The sequence below is a fragment of the Heptranchias perlo genome, chromosome 32 (genome assembly GCF_035084215.1).
Source record: "Heptranchias perlo isolate sHepPer1 chromosome 32, sHepPer1.hap1, whole genome shotgun sequence".
NCBI lineage: Eukaryota > Metazoa > Chordata > Chondrichthyes > Hexanchiformes > Hexanchidae > Heptranchias > Heptranchias perlo.
Window position 1 is genome coordinate 6,383,378 of NC_090356.1, and position 25,168 is coordinate 6,408,545.

A 25,168-nucleotide genomic window follows, 5' to 3' on the forward strand; every position below is an offset into this window, starting at 1 on the left:
TCTGGATTACATCAGTTTTCAAATCTTTGTGCAAATACTGAAATGCACTGAGTTCCTGCAAATACTGACACACACTGGGAATTCCCTGCAAATACTGACACACACTGGGAATTCCCTGCAAATACTGACACACACTTGGAATTCCCTGCAAATACTGACACGCACTGAGATTTCCCTGCAAATACTGAAACGGGCTGAGAGTTCCCTGCAAATACTGACACACACTGAGAGTTCCCTGCAAATACTGAAACGCGCTGAGAGTTCCCTGCAAATACTGGCACACAATGGGAATTCCCTGAAAATACTGACGCACACCGAGGGTTCCCTGCAAATACTGACACGTACTGAGAATTCCCTGCAAATACTGACACACACTGAGAGTTCCTGCAAATACTGACACATACTGGGAATTCCCTGCAAATACTGAAACGCACTGAGAGTTCCTGCAAATACTGACACACACTGGGAATTCCCTGCAAATACTGACACACACTGGGATTTCCCTGCAAATACTGACATGCACTGAGAATTCCCTGCAAATACTGAAACGCACTGGGAATTCCCTGCAAATACTGACACACATTGGGATTTCCCTGCAAATACTGACATGCACTGAGAATTCCCTGCAAATACTGACACGCACTGAGAATTCCCTGCAAATACTGACACACATTGGGATTTCCCTGCAAATACTGACACGCACTGAGAATTCCCTGCAAATACTGACGCACACCGAGGGTTCCCTGCAAATACTGACATGCACTGAGAATTCCCTGCAAATACTGACGCACACCGAGGGTTCCCTGCAAATACTGACACGTACTGAGAATTCCCTGCAAATACTGACACACACTGAGAGTTCCTGCAAATACTGACACATACTGGGAATTCCCTGCAAATACTGAAACGCACTGAGAGTTCCTGCAAATACTGACACACACTGGGAATTCCCTGCAAATACTGACACACACTGGGATTTCCCTGCAAATACTGACATGCACTGAGAATTCCCTGCAAATACTGAAACGCACTGGGAATTCCCTGCAAATACTGACACACATTGGGATTTCCCTGCAAATACTGACATGCACTGAGAATTCCCTGCAAATACTGACACGCACTGAGAATTCCCTGCAAATACTGACACACATTGGGATTTCCCTGCAAATACTGACACGCACTGAGAATTCCCTGCAAATACTGACACGCACTGGGAATTCCTTGCAAATACTGACATGCACTGAGAGTTCCCGCAAATAAAAGTTCCTGAGTCCTTGGGGACTCCCTTTCCTATCTCCAGAAGGCAGCCTCAGCTATCTAAAGGAAAACAGTGCTGTCACCATTGAAAACATTTTTTATTAGCATGCAGCAACCGAAATAACGTGTTGATAATCAACAACTACAGAAATCTGATGACCTGGTAGATTCTCTGAGGTCGCACTGCCAGATCTCCCCACGGGCTGCAGACTCTAATTTGAAAATTTATGGATTATACTTACCCAATGCGAGTATTTTTGCTACATCGGTTTGCTGTGATTCCATCCTCACCTCAGACCATTATTGTTATGCTCATCATAACCAATAATTTAATTGCTTTTCAAGCAATTGTGTTTTTCAACAACAACAACTTGTATTTATCTGGTCTTTAACGTAGTAAAACGTCCCAAGGCGCTTCACGTGGGTGTAATCAGGCCCAAAAAAATTGACATCGAGCCAAAGAAGGAAACATTAGGACAGGTGACCAAAAGTTTGGTCAAAGAGGTAGGTTTTAAGGAGCGTCTTAAAGGAGGAGAGAAAGATGGAGAGGTTTAGAGAGAGAATTCCAGAGCTTACGGCCTAGATGGCCGTCAATGAAGGGGCAATGAAAGTCAGGAACGCACAAGAGGCCAGAATTGAAGGAACGCAGAGTTCTCAGAGGGCTGTAGGGCTGGAGGAGATTGTAGAGATAGGGAGGGGCAAGGCCGTGGAGGGGTGGGAACACACGGGTGAGAATTTTAAATTAATGAAGAGGACAGATGATGAAACATTTCGATTTTAAAACAGCTTCCTGATTGAAAATGCAAAACATGAGTCCCTTGGGACACAAGCTAGGCCAGAAAGCTCTTTTTTTTGTGTGGAAAGATGATCATTTTTGCTCTTACCACAATTTATGCCAATGCTGGTAATTCAAGTCTAAGGCTTTTTTGGCACAAGCCTGATTCTTATCTTTGAAAAGGCACTTTAAAAAACTGTTTGAGTGGATATGAAAGTATGACGTCATGGTCTCACGCCCGCTGGATGTCCAGTGTGAAGAGGAAGGCTCTGATCTTCATTTTAAAGTACTGAGTTATCAATCATTCAGAGCTGACAGCTACCTCGCACACAGACCCATTCATAGCTACCAGCTGGCTGGCCTGAGAGAACCCCTCACTTCTGAAGAGCACCCAGGTCCTCAGCAACTTTCCAGCAGATGTTACATTCATCATTGTCACGGGATTACATAAACCCCCTGTCGTCTGGCCGAGGAATATAATGTCAGGATCCATGTCCGCTTTCAAGTGCATTTGTTGTCCAGGGTTTATTATTATATGGGGGCAACAATTATTACTGTTGTGTTTAGTAATAGATTTAGTCGGGCTGGAAGATTCATGTAGCTGTGGTGATGTCAAAAACAAATTCAGACAGTGGCCAACCCATTGATATCAAATTAACCCTTTGAAGGCTGAAATTACTGTTGTTGATGTTATTGCATAAACTCAACCCACTTATTAACAAACCTCTCCTCCCCTCTGCTATTTTAACAGAGCTGCTCACCCATTTAAAATTAAAAATAAACCATTTAAGATCTCGTTAAGTTGAATTTGATACAAAGGAGTTAAGCATTCATGAGAAGCTATCACCGACAGCAATTTAATTATTAAAGGGAAAAATCCCTCTCATTCTCGATGCTCCCCCCCACCACTCCTCCTCTCCCCTCCCCCCAGACAACTTTCTCTAGCCAGAAAGGTCACAGCGGGCATCAAGTCCAGTCGCTCACCAACCTGCAGGAGGTGCTACTGAAGCAGTTGCCCGCAGAGGTGGAACCCATCCTTTTGGCAAAGGCATCCGACCTTGCTTGCAGACCCAGCTGAAAGAAGTGGTCAACATCAAGAGCCTCGACCGAGCAAGCTCCAAGTGAGAGGCAGCTCTGGGACTCAAACACTGCACAACTTTCAGCCGCTTCACTGAGCTCCCTTGTTGCTGAGCTTTTTTGGCTGCACCTTCCAGCGTGAAATCAGGTTTCCTTTTCCCTAATTCCTACATAAATAATAAAAATCCCAATGATGAGGTTTTAATGGGTTTGAATCCTTAGGGATGCTTCTGTATGAATTTTCATTTTTTTTTGAAATGGTAAATTTCATTCAAAATAGCGTTTGTTTGCAAATTGCCGATACAGGATCCAATGAGTAATGAAATGTGTGGATGTGACAAAAAAAGTGTTGTGTATGTACACAGAGAAGCTCTTTTATATGTTTTTCCATTAGTGGGGGATCCATGAATAACAATTTGCCTTTACATAGCGCCATTAACACAGACTAATGTCACAAGGCTCTTCACAGAGGCATTAGGAAAAATATGGTCACCTAGCCTTACAAGGAGATATAGGTGGGGTGAACACAAACTGGATCAAACGGGTTTTATGGAGGGAGAAGGAGAGGGACGTAGAGGGGTTTCGGAAGGGAATTCCAGAGCATGGGGGTCTGGGCAGCTGATGGTATGGCTGCCAATGGTGAAGCAAAGGGAGGGGGGACTGCACAAGAGGGTGGAGTCAGAGGAATGGAGAGTTTGGGCTGTGGGACATAGGGCTGGAAGAGGTTACAGAGATAGGGAAGGGGGGGGCGAGTCCATGGAGGATTTCAAGTGCAAGATAAAAGTACACATTATATCAAATTTTAAATGAAGGGAACATTACAGAGGACAGCAATACAGAGAGAGGCAAGTTGTAATCAGGGCAAGTTCAAGATGCCAAGGCAGGATTTTGCAATATTTATGTGGGTGTTATATTGAGATCAAATCATCTTATTGCTGCAAAAGTTGCAGCAGGGGTTGATTTTCAGGCCATGTGTCGCTGTGCTGCTCTCTCTCCCTATTTATAGAATTACATAGAATGTACAGCACAGAAACAGGCCATTGGGTCCAACAGGTCCATGCCCAATCAAACCTCCTCCCACTCTTCTTCATCTAACGCCATCAATATATCCTTCTATTCCTTTCTCCATCATGTGTTTATCTAGCTTCTCCTTAATTGGAGCTATGATAGTCGCCTCAACTATTCCTTGTGGTAGCAAGTTCCACATTCTTACCACTCTCTGGGTAAAGAAGTTTCTCCTAAATTCCCTATTGGATTTATTAGTGACTATCTTATATTTATGGCCCCTAGTCCTGGTATCCCCTGCAAGTGGAAACATCTTCTCTACATCTACCTTATCAAATCCTTTCATACCTTAAAGACCTCTATCAGGTCACCCCTCAGTCTTCTCTTTTCTAGAGAAAAGAGACCCAGCCTGTTCAATCTTTTCTGATAGGTAGAACCTCTCAGGTTCTGGTATCATCCGAGTAAATATTTTTTGCATCTTCTCTAGTGCCTCTATATCATTTTTATAATATGGAGACCAGAGCTGGTCACTGTAATCTAAGTGTGGTCTAACCAAGGTTCTATACAAGTTTAACATAAATTTTCTGCTTTTCAATTCTATCCCTCTAGAAATGAACCCCAGTGATTGGTTTGTCTTTTTTATGGCCTTATTAACCTGTGTTGCTACTTTTAATGATTTGTGTATCTGTACCCCCAGACCCCTCTGCTCCTCTACTCCATTTGGACTCTTATTTTCCAAGGAGTATGTGGCCTCCTTATTCTTCCTACTAAAATGTACTACCTTGCACTTATCTATATTCACACTCCTTGCACTCCAGCTGTGATCTTCATGCAGGGGCTTTCTCTCTCGGTCTGACATTGCCTTCACTCTAACCCAGTAATGACTACCTACCTGCCAAAGCAGCACCGCCTACACACCAATCATGGTACCCATAGTAGGCAGTGGGACTTGAAGGCTTTTCCATGGATTGTTGCACCACAGTTATTCACTAGTTGTAATGAAGGGTGCAGTTTATTGGAGCAGTTTACAGTAAGAAACATAGAACATCTCCAGCTTCAGACCTGTCCCTTCATTAGTAGGGCAGCACTGGTATCCCTCTACAGCAATAGTTTACAAACTGTTCTGTGTGGATTACCTCTGCCAATTCCACCCTAGTAAGTCAACAAATACAGAAACCTGATGTCAGATAGACAGAAATCTGATGCCCGCATGAACCCCCTATGATCCAAGTGCACACCCCATAGGTTCTACAGTCCCCATATTGGGGTCATTTTAACCTAACTTGCCAGGCGGGAAACCCACAGGATCAATGGGAACATCAGTTTTACGCCTTGCCAAATATTACTCATTGTTGACTTCAGAGGAGAGTAAAATCGGGCGGGGTGTAAAACCAGTGTTGCACCCGATCTCATCAGTTTCTCGGACGGGCGGGTTAGGTTAAAATTGCCCCCTACTCTAAACCAGGGCTGTCCAATTTTTTTAAATCTTCTGCAGGGTTACATACCCAGGAGCTTAGAGGGCCACCTCAAGAGTTTAAATCTACAGTTCACAATAATTTGTATGTAAGTCAAGTTACTGATACTAACAAATCTCGGTGTTGTGAGGTAGGATTTATCCACCAATGAGGTAACAGCGCTAAGAATAGCCCTTTCCAAACCTTGAGGTCCTGTCATCTCGGTTTCACCTGGCCACAGATTGACAAACAGCAGACAGTAAACCTCTAGGGCCACAACATTCAAACAGTATTTATTTGCCTGGACTTTGTAGGCCAAGTGCTAGGGCATGGAGGCTGCAAGTGGTCGTCGGGCACCAGTTTGAATACCCCTGCCTACATTAAACGAACGAGAAACTTTGCTCCCACATGGCTGTTTAGAGCAGGCAGGGGACACACGAAAGAATCTTTGGGCATCACACTTCGATAAAGTCCCCCACAGGAGACTGGTGAAGAAGGTACGAGCCCATGGAATCCAGGGTGCCTTGGCACTTTTGATACAAAACTGGCTTAGTGGCAGAAGGCAGAGGGTGATGGTCGAAGGTTGTTTTTGTGACTGGAAGCCTGTGGCCAGTGGGGTACCACAGGGATCGGTGCTGGGTCCCTTGCTGTTTGTGGTCTACATTAATGACTTGGATATGAATGTAAAAGGTATGATCAGTAAGTTCGCTGATGATACAAAAATTGGTAGGGTGGTAAATAGCGAGGAGGATAGCCTCAGTCTGCAGGACGATATAGATGGGTTGGTCAGATGGGCGGAACAGTGGCAAATGGAATTTAACCTGGAAAAGTGCGAGGTGATGCACTTTGGAGGGACTAACAAGGCAAGGGAATACACAATGAATGGGAGGACCCTAGGCAAGACAGAGGGTCAGAGGGATCTTGGTGTGCAAGTTCACAGATCCCTGAAGGCGGCGGAACAGGTAGATAAGGTGGTAAAGAAGGCATATGGGATACTTGCCTTTATTAGCCGAGGCATAGAATATAAGAGCAAGGAGGTTATGATGGAGCTGTATAAAACACTGGTTAGGCCACAGCTGGAGTACTGTGTGCAGTTCTGGTCGCCACACTACAGGAAGGATGTGATCGCTTTGGAGAGGGTGCAGAGGAGATTCACCAGGATGTTACCAGGGCTGGAGCGCTTCAGCTATGAAGAGAGACTGGGAAGATTGGGTTTGTTTTCCTTGGAGCAGAGGAGGCTGAGGGGGGACATGATTGAGGTGTACAAAATTATGAGGGGCACAGATAGGATGGATACTAAGGAGCTTTTTCCCTTCGTTGAGGGTTCTATAACAAGGGGACATAGATTCAAGGTAAAAGGCGGGAGGTTTAGAGGGGATTTGAGAAAGAACTTTTTCACCCAGAGGGTGGTTGGAGTCTGGAACTCACTGCCTGAAAGGGTTGTGGAGGCAGGAACCCTCACAACATTCAAGAAGCATTTGGATGAGCACTTGAAATGCCATAGCATACAAGGCTACGGACCAAATGCTGGAATATGGGATTAGAGTAGACAGGGCTGATGGCCGGCGCGGACACGATGGGCCGAAGGGCCTCTATCCGTGCTGTATGACTCTATGACTCTATGACTCTATGACTCTGGGCGACGTAACATTTCCTAGTTCAAAGCTTTTAACAGGTTGGTAGACACAAGTGAGCATAAAGAAAGAGATATTTCATAAAACTGATAAGACTTTTTAAAATGGAAAAGCTATTTTAAGAATTACCTTTATTTAGAATTAAAACTGTACAGGTAATTCTTTCCTATAAACTTCTGTCTGTTTATGGTCCAGTAGTATGTTGGTAAAGCAAAAACAGGGAACATATTCTGCACTCATTTTTTTTTAAGTGTTTTCTTGCACACAGGGGCCTCATGATTTTCAAACCTAAGTATAGGTTTACAGATTAGTTAAAAAGATATTTCTACAAGATATGCCAGTTCAGTTTATTTTACAGCAGGGTTCCTGCCTAGGGGCAGCTAACAGACACAACATAGAACAGGAGGAAGAGTGGATACAACACAGATGAACCTAGTATAGTCTTTAGCACTGCTCAATGCTGCTGAAGTAACATTTAATCTTTGCTATAAAGTGCATGATGCTGGGTGCTGGTTAGTGTTAGTGTTGCTGGATTTTGTTCAGACGGTGGCATCTAGTTTCATACATGGAGTTCTATCAGTAGGAATTGCTCCAAGACAGGATTCTGGAATCTGTTCCATGTAGGTAACTCACCTGGTCATTAATCTGACAGGCTACTAAATTTTGCTGGTTGTAGGAGTGTGCCGAACGGATGTACTTCAGCCAGTTCCCGCTTCCAGCTTGGCTTGTGTCAACGCAGAATTTTACATTCCCCAGCTCGTCAACAATCTGGAAAAGAAGAGAGTACAAAATTTGTACCATCTAAACATCCCAGTCGACAAATTGGCTGTTTCCAGGTCCTGTGACAACAAACTGCAGATCACAAAAATTTGAAATAAAACGCAGAAAATGCTGGAACTACACAGCAGGCCTCTTAGCATCGCAAGTGAGGAGATAGATTAACCTCTCGGGTGTAGACCCCAAAAAGAGTTCTGGACAAAAGGGTCTCCACACAATTTCTGAAGCCATCTTTTCTCTTTACACATGCTGATGGACCTGCTGTGTATTTCTAGCATTTTCTGTTTCTAGCTCCTAGTTAAGTTGGAACTCAAGAAGGATGAATTATCGTATAATTCCAAGGTTTTGTTTATCTGCATCAACAAGATCTTCACTCCATGCAACCTTCTGCCATCTAGGAGACAGGTGAGTGAACCAGAGAATCATCAGTCATGACAAGGGAGCATCCTTGGGAATGCAAATTGTGGGGTGATCACTAAAATGACAGCACTGAAGGAGGCCGTTCAGTCTATCATGTAATTGGTACTAGCTCCTAAATGGGAGCAACCCACTCTAATCCCATTTCCCTGTTGTAACTTGTGGTTTCTTTGCATTGTGGGCTGCACTCAAGAGTTCTAACCTACGGGCATGGTCTGCCCTGCAGGTCTGCCAGCAGTAATATTATTGGATAAGAAAGTCCCCCCCACCCCCACCCCGGTAACCAATTGACTCAGGATTCCTCAACACTACAAAAAACTGAGGTGCAATAAGAAGTAAGTGTTCATGCTGGTCTAAGAGGTGCCTGGCTGCACATTTTTTTTCCTTGCCAGAAGACTCTTCAACCCCAGGGGGCATTACAGTCAAGCCTGATCCTTACCTTCACCCAAGTGCCCACACATGCGCACTTCTGCCAAGAGTTGCTGGACAGCAATCAGGAGCGGGGACCCTTGCTGATTTTTTCCCCCGCTCCCTAGCCCAGGGAGCACTCAGGCCAATTATAGCACCCTTACTCCACCTCCGGCTGTGATCGGCTCACACAGAGCAAACCAAGGATCAAGTCTTGGACCTTCCTTGTCTGTACGGCCCAGCTATAAGCTGGTTAATCTCACTGAGCTGGGGGTGTGGAGGGGGGAGGAGGGTGAATATTTATTGATATAGATACTCAGATACTCTTGTTGTGTCTGGCGTACAAGAAGAGCCTCAACCATGGCCAGTCCTCAGTAAAATTGGCAAACGCAACTCAGGAGAGTGCTCTGAAAAAAGCTGTATTATTCAAATATAAAATTGATGCTACGAGAGAGATGTTTTGACACAACTGGAGTCTTTAGGGTTAAATCCCCACATTTACCATATCGTCTACTTTAGCTGAAGAAACCCAATGAGGCAGAATCTATAGCCGTGGAACTAAATTCCTTCACCCTTTTGAATATGAATACCTTAATTGGTAAAGGCAAGCAGAAGTTTTTTTTCTCAAAAGGTTTCCATCTGCTTATCATATAATCACCTAAAAGCCAACATTTCACTACCTCCAGGCTTTCAGACGGCTGTTAATGGGCTTATTAAATATAAAATGCTAAAAGAACTCATTCTCTCCTATGAATAACTTTTACTAATGCACAGACCTTATTTTCACTTAGCCCATCTGCACAGTTCTGACAGACAGACTTTTGTTTCGACCTAACTAACCCCTTCAGTACAAACCCCCAGCCCACTTCATTCTCTATACCATAGGCAAATGCAATGTTAACCGTTGCATTTACAGGCAATAGTGAAAGCAATTTAAAGAAAAGACTCCATTTTGGTATCTTCAATCAAACACTAAAACCCAAGAATGCTCTTTTAACCACACATTTATAACCATCATTTTTTGAATATCTCACTTCCCTTACAGCTGCCAATCCAAAATGATTTTGAGTCTGTGTCTGAGGACTGCTCAGGTTAAGTAAACCCTGGGCCTGTCGGCCATTAAGACCTGCTTGCTTAATTTCTCAGCCAATCTGCTGCAAGGCATTTGCCAAAGGTCAGCAACTTCACCTTGTCTGGGGTGGTGGGGGGGAGGAGAAAAGAGGGCAGGAGACAAAAGCACTACACAAGGGTCAGACACCACCTAGGTGTGTTCTGGGTCCTACCAGCCAATTATGGTGCAACATCAGTAGTCATGGAGACGTCCGCAGTTACGGTGTGTTGTGGCAAGTGACCAACAAGTAGAGAAAAAAATGCTTCTTTGGTCAGCAACTGGAAAACTCTGTGGAGTTCGTCGACTGAAGCTAACTTGCTAAATTATTGCTATAATCTAGCTTAAGGGCTGGAATCCCCAACTGTGCACAAAGTGATTAGTCATCGACCCTAAGCATTGACTCCCTGCACTGGGGAGTTCAAAAATTTCCAGCTCCTCACTTAGCAAATAAAAGTGTGGAGCTATCAAAATGATTTATAGTGGAGAGTTCTTTAAAAAAACAACCTGCCTACAAATCGTTTAAAAGAAAACGTTGCCTCGCTGCCTTAAACGTGCAACACTCTGGTTGATCCAAACCTGGGCACGTGAGATTGGGTTGGATGAAAGATAAATGGACTGCACCACACATCTCCAAAGAACATCAAACTGACACCAAACATAGAAGTGCCCTAAATGATTGGGAACCAATGATTCTAGTTATTTTAAAAAATCAATATTATGACCAGGTGTTTCCATAACTCTTATTTTGATTGGTATGGTTAATAAAAAGATAATTTTCTAAATGAATAGATGCTATTAGCTACATTTTCTGAGCTGAACTTATTTTGCGTTCTAAAATACTAATATGGGCCATTGCTTGCTTACCCATGTTTGAGATTGGCCCCAAGTTCACATAAATGGAGGTCACACAACAAATAGGATTGAGCCAATTTCAAGGTTAAAAGGATTCTCTCTTTATTTTTGAGGCATTTGTCTTTCTTTCCCCTCCAGCCTCCCTGGGCGAGGTGCCACATATGGTCAAGTAGGCAACCTTCTTCCAGCCCTTTATCATTAGGCGTCAGCTTCGGCTCAGTGAGTAACATTCCTGCCTCTGAATTAGAAGGCCGTGGGATCAAGTCTCACTCTTGGGACTTGAGCACATAATTCTAGGCTGGCACTTCAGTGCAGAACTGAAGGAGTTCTACACTGTTGGAGGTGCCATCTTTCAGATGAAATGTTAAACTGAGGCCCCATCTGTCCTCTCAGATGGATGTAAAAGATCTCATGGTGCTATTTGGAGAAGAGCAGGGGAGTTCCCCTGGTGTCTTGCCCAATATTTATCCCTCAACCAACACCTAAAACAAATTATTTGGCCATTATCACATTGCTGTTTATGGGACCTTGCTGTGCGCATATTAGGTGCCGCGTTTCCTACATTACAACAGTGACTACACTTCAAATGTATTTCATTGGCTGTAAAGCTCTTTGGGACATCCTGAGGTCACAAAAGATGCTGTATAAGTGCAAGTCTTTCTTTTTTCATCAATGCTGTTCTGAACCACTCACCAGTAGGTGAGTGAGTATGACCGGGGATTTCTCTTCTCTACAATTTTCCATTCCTCCTGCATGGAGGTGGCTGGCTTCCATCAGGTGGCTCAGCCTCATCACTGTTGGGCAATCCAGAGGAATGGGGGAAACTGAAACACAGTTTCAGAACTCTATTGGACCACCAGTGTGACGTATCACGAGACATCAGCCTTAGTTCATGTGGTCACCAAGGGTTCTGAAGTGGTGAGAAAACATTCTGTTGGATCAGAGTCTATATGTTATAGCATGAGTAAAATAAACATTTCTATTGGAAGGAACTTGGACTAATGTAAAATGCCAGTCAAAATGAGACAACTGTGGGATTGGGAAGCTGTGCAATCATGAAGATTCCATCTTCTCATTGTGTTTTATGTGTAATTCAATTTTTTTTTTGGGGGGGGGTGGTAGGTAAAGGAGATTCTTATCAAGGCCAAGGTTGCCAGTACTGGGGAAAGGAACGCTTAGACAATTTAGTTGCCCACTTCCATCAAGTGCAGCCAGATGCAAAGCAAAGCTCCCTATCCCCAGCCTCAGAAAGAAATTCCCCCATTGCGCTATAGTGTGATATTTTCAACAACGGGCATCCTCATATCCTAAGTGAGATTGTCAATACGTGACAATAGAAAGCTCCGCCATGGCCAATCGGAGCTTACTTGAAAGTCATTGCATGTAGGATCCTAAGATGTCATCAGCGAGAGGAACCATTTAACCCTTAGGTCTGTGCTGGATTCAAATGCTGGTCCTACTGTGCTAATCAACTGCACCACACAGTCCTATAAGCATTCAGTGCTTCTGATGTTGTTGCTAGCTCCTAGCCCAGTCTGCCTCAAAGAACCAGCCTAGTATCAGAGCCTAAGAATCTAATGCAAGTCTATAGACAGGAAACCTGTGTACTTTTACAAGACCACAACAATTTCCGTTCCCAATACAGATCGAAATTCAACCTTGTAAAATTTATTGACAACCACACCCTGTCAACTTTCTATTTCAAAGAAAAGGGCAATTACACCTTCACTTGTCAGGCACTGAGTCTAGCAAAATAAAGTCTTGCCTCGATCTTATACGGTGATATAAAATAAATCACACAGCCCTGCTCCTAAACCTTTTGTATCGGTACAGATCTCACCAACATCTTCTGAGTGACCATCTCGAACCTATGTGCAGCAGAAAAAAGAAAGGCAGATAGAAAGATGGAAAAAAGAGAGAGAAAGAAAGAATGAAAGAAAGAGAGAGAGAATGAAAGAAAGAAGGAAAGAAAGAATGAAATAGAGAAAGAAAGAAAAAAAGAAAGACTTGCATTTATATAGCGCCTTTCACGACCTCAGGACACCCCGAAGCTCTTTACAGCGAATGAAGTACTCTTGAAGTGTGGTCACCATTGTAATGTATGCAACGTGGCAGCCAATTTGCACTCAGCAAGGTCCAACAAACAATTAGATAAAAGACCATACAATCTGTTTTTTAGTAATGTAGGTTGCGGGATAAACATTGGCCAAGATACTGGGGCAAACTCCCCCACCATAGGATCTTTTCTGTCCACTTGAGAGGGCAGAAGGGACCTTGGTTTAACATCTCATCTGAAAGACAGCATCACTAACAGTGCAGCACTGATGTCAGCCTTGATTATATACTCAAGACCCTGGAGTGAGACTTGAACCCACAACTTTCTGACTCAGAGGCAAGAGAGCTACCAACTGAGCCGAGGCTGCTTTGTGATTCTAACTTGATCCTGCCATGAGGTGGTCATCACATGCAGGCTTCAATATATTTCTTACTGAGGAACTTACTTTTCTACTTGTATCACCTGTGACCATTTGGACAGAAATAAGCAACCTGCTCCGTGAGGGGGTCTGTGACATTTTCAGTGTCAACAGCAACACTCTGCCCATAATTGGACTATGTTCATCTGCAGCTGATAAGGTAACGCATTGCACTGTACCTTACAACAAAGTCTCATTAGAGACGCCAAGGTACTTTACCGTTTTTTTACTTCTTCTTTCTTTTCAAAGAGTTTACTTTAACTCCATTACTAGAATCATAGAATCATAAAGCACAGGAGGAGGCCATTTGGCCCATCCTGCCTGTGCTGGCTCTTTAAAAGAGCTATCCAATTAGTTCCACTTTCCTGTTCTTCCCCCATAGTCCTGCAAATTTTTCTTTTCAAGTATATATCCAATTCCCTTTTGAAAGCTACTTTTGAATCTGCATCCATAACCCTTTCAGGAGTGCATTCCAGATCATAACAAATCGCTGTGTAAAAAAAATTCTCCTCATCTCCCTTCTGGTTCTTTTGCCAATTACCTTAAATCTGTGTCTTCTGGTTGTCGACCCTCCTGCCAGTGGAAACAATTTCTCCCTAGCTACTCGATCAAAACCCTTTTACTAGTTCCATTTAAAAGAAAATTGCTAGAAGCATTTCATAAGTATTTTAAAATCTTGCTGTTTCGGTAAGAAGTTACTGAGAGTTGCCAAAACTATTAGTTCATGGTGAAACTTACAACACAACGGCTGGACAACCTGACCCATGTGGTACAAAAACTGTTAGAATACTTGTGACTTCAGAAAAACAAAATACAAAAGGTTTTTGTGCACATGTTTTGTTTTAAGAACTCACAGCCACTGAGGTTTGACAATGGTGAGTGTTTTTAAAAGGGTGCTTAAGCCCTGGTTTCCATTCAAATTAGGTTGGTCTGATAAAGATTTAGCTGCTGCAAGCTGGTGTCGAGTTCTTGGCTAGTTTTAAAACTAGTTTCAAGCTTCTATAATTTCTGCAAGTACCATTTTGCTAAATAAACTCTGAATGCAATATCTTGGCAGTAAATACTCTTCACGAAACGTTATTCTTTTAGCATTTTGAGCTTGAATTATGATATCTTATCCTTGTTTCAAAAAAATATTAAGAATAGGGCTGGAAAGCTTCACATGCTGACTAGATTGGAGATAAGATAATGTCCAGCTACAGCAAAATAACAACCAGAGTAACAACCTGACAGACTTAGGTTGGCATTTGGCTACATAACAACAGTCACTGCATTCCAAAAATAATTTAAAGGTGTGAATCACTTTGTGATGCTTTTTTGATGTGATTAGGCACTGTATATAATGCAAAAACTATCAAGGCTACTGGTTTATGGTGACCTAAAATGCCAAATGCAATTTTTTTATTGGATTCCAGGGTTTTTAAAGGATCACATTCCATGATTCTGTCCATTTTTCCTGTGAAACTGCAAATCAGTGGCCTTGGCAGATGGCAGATGAAATTTAACGCAGAGAAGTGTGAAGTGATTCATTTTGGCAGGAAGAATGAGGAGAGGCAATATAAACTAAATGGTACAATTTTAAAGGGGGTGGAGGAACAGAGAGACCTGGGGGTGTATGTACTCTAATCTTTGAAGGTGGCAGGACAAGTTGAGAAGGCAGTTAAAAAGGCATATAGGATCAGTGGTTTTATAAATAGAGGCATAGAGTACAAAAGCAAGGAAGTTATACTAAACCTTTATAAAACACTGGTTACGCCCTAGCTGGAGTATTGTGTCCAATTTTGGGCACCATACTTTAGGAAGGATGTCAAGGCCATTAGAGAGGGTTTACTAGAATGATACCAGGGATGAAAGACTTCAGTTATGTGGAGAGACTAGAGAATCTGGGGTTGTTCTCCATAGAGCAGAGACGGTTAAGGGGAGATTTGGTAGAGGTGTTCAAAATCATGAAGGGCTTTGATAGAGTAAATAAGGAGAAACTGTTTCCAGTGGCAGGAGGGTCAGTAACCAGAGGACACAGATTTAAGGTAATTGGCAAAAGAACCAGAGATGATATGAGGAAAACATTTTTTACGCAGCGAGTTGTTATGACCTGGAATGCACTGCCTGAAAGGGTGGTGGAAGCAGATTCAATAGTAACTTTCAAAAGGGAATTGGATAATGCCTGGAGTGGAAAGATTTGCAGGGCTATGGGGAAAAGAGCAGGGGTGTGGGGCTAATTGGATAGCGCTTTCAACGAGCTGGCACAGGCACGATGGGCCAAATGGCCTTCTTCAGTGCTGTATGATTCTATGATTCTATGATCTCTCCATTTTCAAATCTTCAATTCTTTCTTTCTGCTCTTTCCCTCCTCTAGTGATGAGCCTCTGGTCTATGCCAGGGTGGTATTCAATTCCTTTGCAGGATTCATTTCATCAAGTTAAAATTCAAGTAAACAAATCATTCAATGAAATGTTAATTCTGGGTGAGTCCAAAGCTCATCATTTCACACTGAGTAGCAAATTACTTCTTTTTAAAATGGCGCTGGATAAATAATTTCAGAATTTCTTCAATGCGGCACATATCCTTTTAAAACTACACTATATTTAACATTCTTTTCTAAAATTAGATAATGATCGTATCATGTAGCACACAGCATCTTTACAAACCCATCTGTCAGTTTTGATAATTCAAAAATCAGTCACCCGTGAATCTCCTTGCATGGGCAAGTTACAAAGTTGGATGTCAGTTAACGGTTTCATTAATTAACATAGTTACAGGACAAAAAAAAGAAAAAGTCAGAAGATGAAATAATGACGAATACAAAAGAAACCCTTACCGGGCATTTGTTCGTGACTCAGTGTGAAAGATGTTTTGTTCCCTTTCCCTCCTCGTTGTGTTGCCCTACACCGTGCTTCCTGCCTGGCAATGCTGCTCTGATACCAGTTCTTAGGTGATGCAAAGGAGTAGCGCAGGCCCACTCTCTCTACAGAGAATCATATGTCTTTTGCCCGCTGCCTCTCCATTGAGACACAGTTAAGATCTGTGTGTGGGAGATTGTGGTTAACAATTTGCATTCTTGCAGTCCACGTGCAATATGGTGAGTTTATAACGTAAGATACCGCTGCACCACCTAAATACTGGACTATGTTTAGATGGGTACAACTTACAAGGTCAAAGGACAGAAGAGTGATTACAACTTACTATGACGATACCACCATCCCATTATTGAGTCGGAACATTTAAAAATATTTTCATGCTCCCCCAATCGCTCCGTGAGTTTATTCAGTTACATTCAGCAGAGACAGTGACCATACAATACTGGTCTCCTCAACAGTGACCATACAATGCTGATCACTTCTAACAGTGACCCTACAGTGCTGATCTCCTTTAACAGTGACCATACAATGCAGATCGCCTCTAACAGTGACCATGCAATGCTGATCGCCTCTAACAGTGACCATACAATGCTGATCTCCTCTAAAAGTGACCATACAATGCTGATCTCCTTTAACAGTGACCATACAATGTTGATCTCCTCTAACAGTGACCATACAATGTTGATCTCCTCTAACAGTGATCATACAACGCTGATCTCCTTTAGTAATGACCATACAATGCTGATCGCCTCTAACAATGACCATACAATGCTGATCTCCTCTAACAATGACCATACAATGCTGATCTCCTCTAACAGTGACACTACAATGGTGATCTCCTCAACAGTGACCATACAATGCTGATCACCTCTAACAGTGACCATACAATGCTGATCTCCTCTAACAGTGACCATACAATGCTGATCTCCTCTAACAGTGACCATACAATGCTGATCACCTCTAACAGTGACCATACAATGCTGATCTCCTCTAACAATGACCATACAATGCTGATCTCCTCTAACAGTGACCATACAATGCTGATCTCCTCTAACAGTGACCATACAATGCTGATCACCTCTAACAGTGACCATACAATGCTGATCTCCTCTTACAGTGACCATACAATGCTGATCACCTTTAACAGTGACCATACAATGCTGATCACCTCTAACAGTGACCATACAATGCTGATCACCTCTAACAGTGACCACACAATGCTGATCTCCTCTAACAGTGACCATACAATGCTGATCTCCTCTAATAGTGTCCATACAATGCTGATCTCCTCTAACAGTGACCACACAATGCTGATCTCCTCTTACAGTGACCATACAATGCTGATCACCTCTAACAGTGACCACACAATGCTGATCTCCTCTTACAGTGACCATACAATGCTGATCACCTTTAACAGTGACCATACAATGCTGATCACCTTTAACAGTGACCATACAATGCTGATCACCTCTAACAGTGACCACACAATGCTGATCTCCTCTAACAGTGACCATACAATGCTGATCTCCTCTAACAGTGACCACACAATGCTGATCTCCTCTAACAGTGACCATACAATGGTAATCACCTCTAACAGTGACCATACAATGGTAATCACCTCTAACAATGACCATACAATGCCGATCTCAACAATGACCATAAAATGCTGATCTCCTTGATGAATGACCAGTAAACATTGTGATCAAGAATAAATTGAATTTGGCACACTTGGAAATTGATAGTCAAATGTGAAGAACTGGTATGCAGCTTAAAAATGTTTTACACACTATTTGTAACGGAATGATAACCAAAAGGAGGACATTTACGTTTTCTTAGATTTCTACAGCCTTGTTGCATTTGTCAAATGTGATTAAAATAAGGAATAATTTTATATTGATTCAGTTTGTGTTTTAATAACTGCCTTTGTCTGATTCGGTCCATATTCAGTCCTCTAATGCAGCTGCTGAACAGTTTACCTGAGAAAGCTGAAATTAGAGCAAAGTGGTAGAGAGGAGGACATGGCTTCTTTCACCTATTTAGGAGTCTAAGAACAATTCTACTGCACAATTAAAGTGGAAAGCAGCAAGTTTGTTAGAATTTGATCTGCACATCCTTGCCTTTGAAGATACATTCCTTGCTGCTAACACAATTCCCAGGTCTAGTTGATGACACTCAGCATTAAAAATTCACAGAATCACTTTAGCTGAAGTTATTTCACCCAACTTGTGTTTATTTTGAAAGCTGCATGGGACGTTGAGAAGGTACAAAATGTTTACCTTTACAGACGTGATGTGTGGCTTTGATGATTGTTACTTTACATACGTGAAAATTAGAGAAAGGCTTGTATTGATATCGTTGCTTATTATGTCTCTTGGAAACATTTCTAAATCCTTCACTTACAATGAAGTGTGTCTTATAAATTAATCCTGATGTGTTACTGACTGCTCTCATTGTTTTCTCGAACTGTTATCTGTTATATGGCACAGCAAGATCCCACAAATAGCAATGAGGTGAATAAATAGGTGGCAGTGGTTGAGTGAAAAATGTTGGCCAGGACACAGGAGAACTGCCTGCTCTTCATCAATTCATGTTGTGGGATCTTTAATGTCAACCTGAACCACTGGAACAGGCAAAGTGGACATTGGCTTAATGTCTCATCTGTAGGACGGCACCTCCCTCAATGCTGCACTGCAGGGTCAGCCTAAATTCTGTGCTCATGCATATCTGCTATACATAATATCACGACAGGACTTGAGTACATAGACCTGAGTGCACATCTTCCAGGCTGGTCTTTTCCTATCCGAGGTTTTTGTATGTTCATACATGTCTCTATGGCTGAGGTATGTGATAATCGTTACTTCACAAATTTGAAAAATCAGAATCAATAGGGGTTAATCTGCAGTCCAGTGCTCCCAGCAGTATAACTGAGCTCACGGGGAGCACAGGTTGGAGATCAGTCTGACCCACATTCCTGTGAGCATGGCGTTACCCCTAAAGACAGGTGGTGACATCTCAGAGTTAATTCATAAAACACACTTTTCGGCGTTGGTGTATCAATGAGTTGTACCATCAAATGGTAGCATGCAGATTGACACAATTCCACACGCTGCAAGTTTGCTTGTTTATGTGCAGAGTGAAATGTAGGTCCGCAATGAGACAGGAAATAAATAAATAAATACAACTAAAAAAACAATATAAAACCAAGCCACCAGATCAGTCTTGCAGCTGGCTATGAAAGCAGAGGCCTAGCAGCAGGTGAAGCCTGCCGGCCTATGTTAGCCTCAGAATGGTACATGGCAGGATTAAAATTAGTTTTAATAAACGATTTTTTAAATGCTTACAGCTCTATCTAAAGCGCGCAGACACATTCAAGAGTCCCTTGCTGTTAGCGAGCGGGTTTCAAACACTTTCTTACTTGCGAAAAAGCTACAATTGCAACAGATTGCAAGCATTGCCTTTCAAACATGTAACAAACTGTCTGCTTGAATTCAACCTGTGATATATCCTCAGTGCATCTTTACTTTCACAGATTAACAATGCAGCAGCATGCTCGTCTTTTCTCCTTGAACAAAGTTCTTGCCTTCTGGCCGACAGCTCAAAAGAAGCTGAGAAACTAAGACACCATCAATGGATCAGCACAACATACCTTCTAACTACTCCAGAACCCAAAGTATTGTCATTCTATGCTGCCTGTTTCCTCAGAAATGTTCCTCTTTGCAAACAGCTCAATAGAACAGATTTTCACACCTCTTGGGGGAGGGGGGAGATGCTGATTTCTTTCTTGATGTGGAGATGCCGGTGATGGACTGGGGTTGACAATTGTAAACAATTTTACAACACCAAGTTATAGTCCAGCAATTTTATTTTAAATTCACAAGCTTTCGGAGGCTTCCTCCTTCGTCAGGTGAACGATGTGAACAGGTGATTTCTTGTTGAGGCACTGATATTTAAACTTTATCACTTGAAAAATGAACACAATGCTGTGTAATTTTATTCTCTCCTGTGCCCAGTACCCTGCACACTAACCAGAATACGGTCACTTAGTGTCCTGTATATTGGATTTTTGTAAAACTTCCTGTGCAATCACACTTACAGAATGACAAGATAACACTACCATCTCTTGTGCTGGTACTGTATATGAAACTTCATTCAACCTTCTGAGTCATTTACAAAACAAAGAGTTTAATCTCATTTGCTTTTTGTGTCAGAGGTTACGGAAAATTGGTATTTTTCTTCTGATAGTTTCCAGACTCAACAAAAAGTAACTTTGAAAAACTTTTTTAAAAAGTCATATTGCAGCCAAGCTATTCACAGATGCAAACTAACACAAGCACAGAGAATCCTGCTGTAGGTGACAGTACAAACTCACTTACATAGGGTCAGGCAACTTTCAAACACACAAGAAAAACTTTACCACATGTTTGTGATCTATTGTAATTACAGCTTTTGGAAGTAAAAGTACTTTTTGGATTAAAAATTATAGCATGGAGCTGGTTCACAATTTATAAATAGAACTAGGTTTGTAATATTAATTTATAATTGTCAGTGAGTAATAACAGGATGATTTTTCCTATTAAATGTACACAGTGCATTCCCCTCCCCACCACCACCACCACCCCCCACCCCCATCCCCATCTTCTGGGACACAGGTTTAATTGTTCTAGATCTTAAATGCAATATGGGGCATTGGATTATTGAAACAAATTATGTGTTTAGGGTTTTTTGTTGTTGTTGTTTTTGTTGCTGCAACTTTGGTGAAGTATGCAAAAGTGGAAAAGTTATCAAAACCACGGACTGGCTCTCGAACTGAAACACGTAAACCACTGATTTCCGTCTCATTGACACGAACTCTTCATCTCATTCTGCAACTAACACAACTTAACAAACACAGAGAGATGAGGTAGAAAAAGAGATGGGGCAGAGAGAGCGGGAGGGGACAATGAAAGAGAAAGATGGAAAGAGAGGGTTGAGAGAGAGAAGGAAGGGCAATATATGTTAGAGAGTCAGAAGTACAGAGGGCGAGAGAAGGATGGTGTGGGGGCAGGAAAGAGAGGAAGAGAATGAGTGAAAGGGGAAAGATTGGAGCGGGGAGAGAGAAAAAATAGAGAGAAAGGGAGCAGAGAAAAATAGAGAAAGAAAGGTAGAAAGAAAGAAAGGGAGGACTAGGGAGATGGGGCAAGGATTTGTTTTGGTCAGACAGGTATCTGGCACGCATGGAAACCCACTATCATGGTTAACAGTCTCCAAACCAAGCAATTGAAAAAATCTAAACCCGCAGGGATGCTGTTTGGGGAAACAATCAACTTATCCAAGCCTATAGACCTTTGCCGCCGATTGGCAGAGCTAAGGTTTAGGAAGGCTCGAGTATGCACAGTGACAACGCTAGAGTTTCACCATTGGAAATAGCTCGCTTGCCAGCAGAGAACACGGGTAACCTTCTATAAATGCCAACTGTCAGATGACGGTCAGTGCTGTAATCAATGTGTCAGCTTGTCAACATTTTACAAGAGAAACCATCTTTACTTTTTCACTAGGATTGGAGGTTGTTAGTGGGGGAGAGGGAGGGGACAGGGCAGAAAAAGAAAGGTAGAGAGAAAGAGACAGAGATAAACCCATGATCCCCCTGAGGAGCTCTTATAGTCTATTAATTCCTATATTTTGCAAATATGTTATAAAAAGATTTTTGCAATGCTTCTACAGTTGCATCCCTACTGAATATCATAATTATTTTCAGAAATTAGAGCCAAAGTTGGAGGCTGTTTCTAAAACTGTTGCACTGTTTCCAACAGTTCTCTAACTTGAAAGGGTCTCTCATCCCTCATCTTTAAAACTTTTGCCACTTAAAACGCTGACAGCTTTTGTTCCCACACCTACAATTACTCGATTTGTGGGGTCTGACTAACCGCCCCCCACTTCCCACGGGAGCATGCAATTTCCAAGGAGATGCATCAGTAAGAAGGCCTTGGATCTGTGCTCCTTGCTGGAAGCATAGAATCACTGAACAAACCCTGCAGAGAATAATGAATGTGATTGGAAAGCATCTGGTTGAGGGATCCAGATAACATCACAAACCACAAGATAAAACCTCAAAATGAGGTTATAGCTTTCAAATCACTTTTTAAAAAAATACATAGTAAAGCCATTCTGTGCATTTATTCAATTTTGGACCCATTCTGCCAAAGAGAGTGAACACAGGTGGTCAGTCTGCTCCAATGCAAATAATGATGTCTATAATGAAGGATTAACAATTGTGACTTAATCACTGCCTGTTTATTTAGTTGATGCCTAGGAAATCTATGGAAGATAATGAATATATGGGATTGATTACAAAGCAGTAATCTTATTGACCGGTTTGCACTTGTGGTTTATGTTCATCTGAATACCAAGAGATGATTACTACCTTGATCCCACTTCTATGCTTTTTAATATAACTGGTAGACCTTTCTTGGTCATGGGTGATGAGTGGGGCTGGCTTCAGATTTGGGTCAGGCTGCAAGGCATGGGTGTAGAGTTGGGTTAGATGGAGAGTGTGGAGGCTGAAAAGTTGGGTTGGGTGTCAGCCCTAGCTGTGGTCGGATAGTCCATACGCTCATTAACAGTAAAACAAAATTCAGCAGCGGACAGAAGACTGGGAATCAGATCTTCACGGACTCTACCTTTCTTCAATTTGGGATTTGATTGATGCCGACCAAGTGCGTAACGGATAACACACCATGGTTAACATGGGCCAATCAGCAAGCTAGGAGGGACTCTACAATGATTCTTTAATACAGACACCAACACTAATAAGGTGCCGCTGTGAACTTTATTCCATTACCTTCTATTCTTTTCTCAATTCCCAATTTTAAGTACTTTATTTTGTGTGAGGACTCTTCCATGCCAGTGGTCCATTTCTCATATTGGTCCTTCTTTTTGCCAACTGTCTGTGCCATTGTGCTGACAGCTGGAATATTGCGTGTTGTTGATTTGTTATAATATCCAGGCTGAACAACTAATGATAGTGAAGTAACCACAGCCAGTTTATCAAGTGTTAATCAAGAGTTGATTGCCAGGAAATAATGCAGACTGTATGGATTAAATAGATTGTAATACATTATGTATATATTTTTCATTCTGGAGGTAAAATTATAAATACATAGGAGGGAGTTAACGGTTGTAATCCAATCCTACAGGTTACTCGACTTCCAGACATTTCTCTTGGTCTTCCTAAGCTGCAAGTGCACATCCTACATGCTCCTCTGCCTCTCTACATTGTCCAACACATTGAAAACCTATGGCCTGTGATCAAACATTATTGAGCCCTATCTGAATTTTCTTCAGAAATTGCACTAGGGGCCTTGGCCCTTCATCTAAAATGTTCAACGATAAAAAATATAGTCACGAATGAACGACTTCACCAAGCAACAGAACTGAGAAGTCACAAAGCAGACACTATATCGAGGGTATGTTAGGATAGAGAATAAATGATGCCGAGGGGATTTATAAGGTTTTAACATATTCAAGGGTTTTGAATGAGTTCATCAACCACAACACTGATCATGTTACATTGCCGTGTGATCCCCAAGAGGGTGTTACGGATTTGAAAGCACTCTTCATACATTGTGTTTTTTTAACATCTCCAAGTTTAATTTTTGTCACCTCAGAGGTTTCCGTGTTGAAGATTCACCACCTAAATACAGGATTACGTTTAGTTGAGTACAGACTCCAAGTTTAGTCACGGTAAGAGCAGTTACAACACACTAAGACAGCACCACTGTTATGTTGGACTGTCACATACATAGAAGTTATAACATGAAAACAGGCCATTCAGCCCAACTAGTTTGTATCGGAGTTTACTCTCTATGCGAGCAGATAGTCCGAATTGCATTTACCCACCCTGTTCCATATCCTTTCATCCCCTTTTCATTTATCTACCTATCCAATCTAATCTTGACTTTTGACATAGTTTATTCCCCTAATGCTCGAAGTGAATTCCACAACCTCACAACTCTTTCTGTGAAGAAGTTTCTCCTGCCCTTTGTTCCAAATCTCTTACATTTAATCTTGTATCTATGACCACTCATTCCATAGCCTCAACTAATGGAAACAGTCTGCTTCTGTCAACCCTTCCTTTTTGAAAAATTCATTCTTGGGATGTGGGCGTCACTGGCAAGGCCGGCATTTATTGCCCATCCCTAGTTGCCCTGAGCAGGTGGTGGTGGGCCTCTCTCTTGAACCACTGGTAGAGGTTTGATACTACTGAGTGGCTTGTTAGGCCACTTCAGCGGGCAGTTTAAGAGTCAACCATGTTTTTTTCATAATTTTAAACACTTCTATGCTATCGGTCCGTCATCTGTGTTGTTTTAACAAAAACTCTATCCCAGAGGGCTGTGGAAGCTCAGTCATTGAGTACATTCAAAACAGAGATCGGTAGATTTCTAGATATTAAAGGCATCAAGGGTTATGGGGATAGTGCAGGAAAATGGCGTTGAGGTAGAAGATCAGCCAACAAGCTTGAGGGGCTGGATGGCCTACTCCTGCTCCTATTTCTTATGTTCTTAAAAGCTTCCCCAATAATTTAACTCGCTTATCCAGCAAGTAGCTCAGCCATACAGACCAAGAGGGTCAGAGGTTGGATCCCTGGCCTGTGCTGAATTAACTGATCTGTCGGGATGGCAGTTAAGGCCCTACAATTGGCTTCAAGCGCTCTTGGGTTAGGCAGAGGAAAGTTGGCCACTTCTGATTTCTACCCATGACTCCTTGGTGGAAGCATGTGTGTGTGACCTGTCGGTTGAGGGCGATGATTCACCTTATGGTTGAATAACCTGCTGACATTCCAGACACTCTCCAGACTCACACATGAAGAATGATCACTTGAGTAAGGTAGTGTAGGGTGCTTGACCTCCAAGAAACTGAAACCCAGCAGAAGGCGGGAAGGAAAAAAATTGGTGTCGAGGGGGGAAAAAAAGGCAGTTAGAAAGACGATCTTTGTACAAGGGCTTTATCATGCTTCTCAATGAAGACCTTGACTGACAGAACACAGTGGTCAAACCCAGTCCCTGCTCTGCTGCAAAAATGTTAACAAGTGGA

The 25,168-nt window shown here is 42.3% G+C and overlaps 1 protein-coding gene across 11 annotated transcripts in view; it reads right to left on the reverse strand.

Annotated features, from left to right (window-relative positions):
• The window catches only part of prdm16 (PR domain containing 16), a 518,186-nt gene that overhangs the window by 86,823 nt on the left and 406,195 nt on the right, over positions 1-25,168 (reverse strand). For all 11 annotated transcript variants that reach the window (XM_067970263.1, XM_067970260.1, XM_067970256.1 and 8 more), the window contains one exon: positions 7,836-7,970. In XM_067970263.1, coding sequence (XP_067826364.1) covers positions 7,836-7,970 — 135 coding nt within the window. The remainder of the gene's footprint in view (positions 1-7,835; positions 7,971-25,168) is intronic.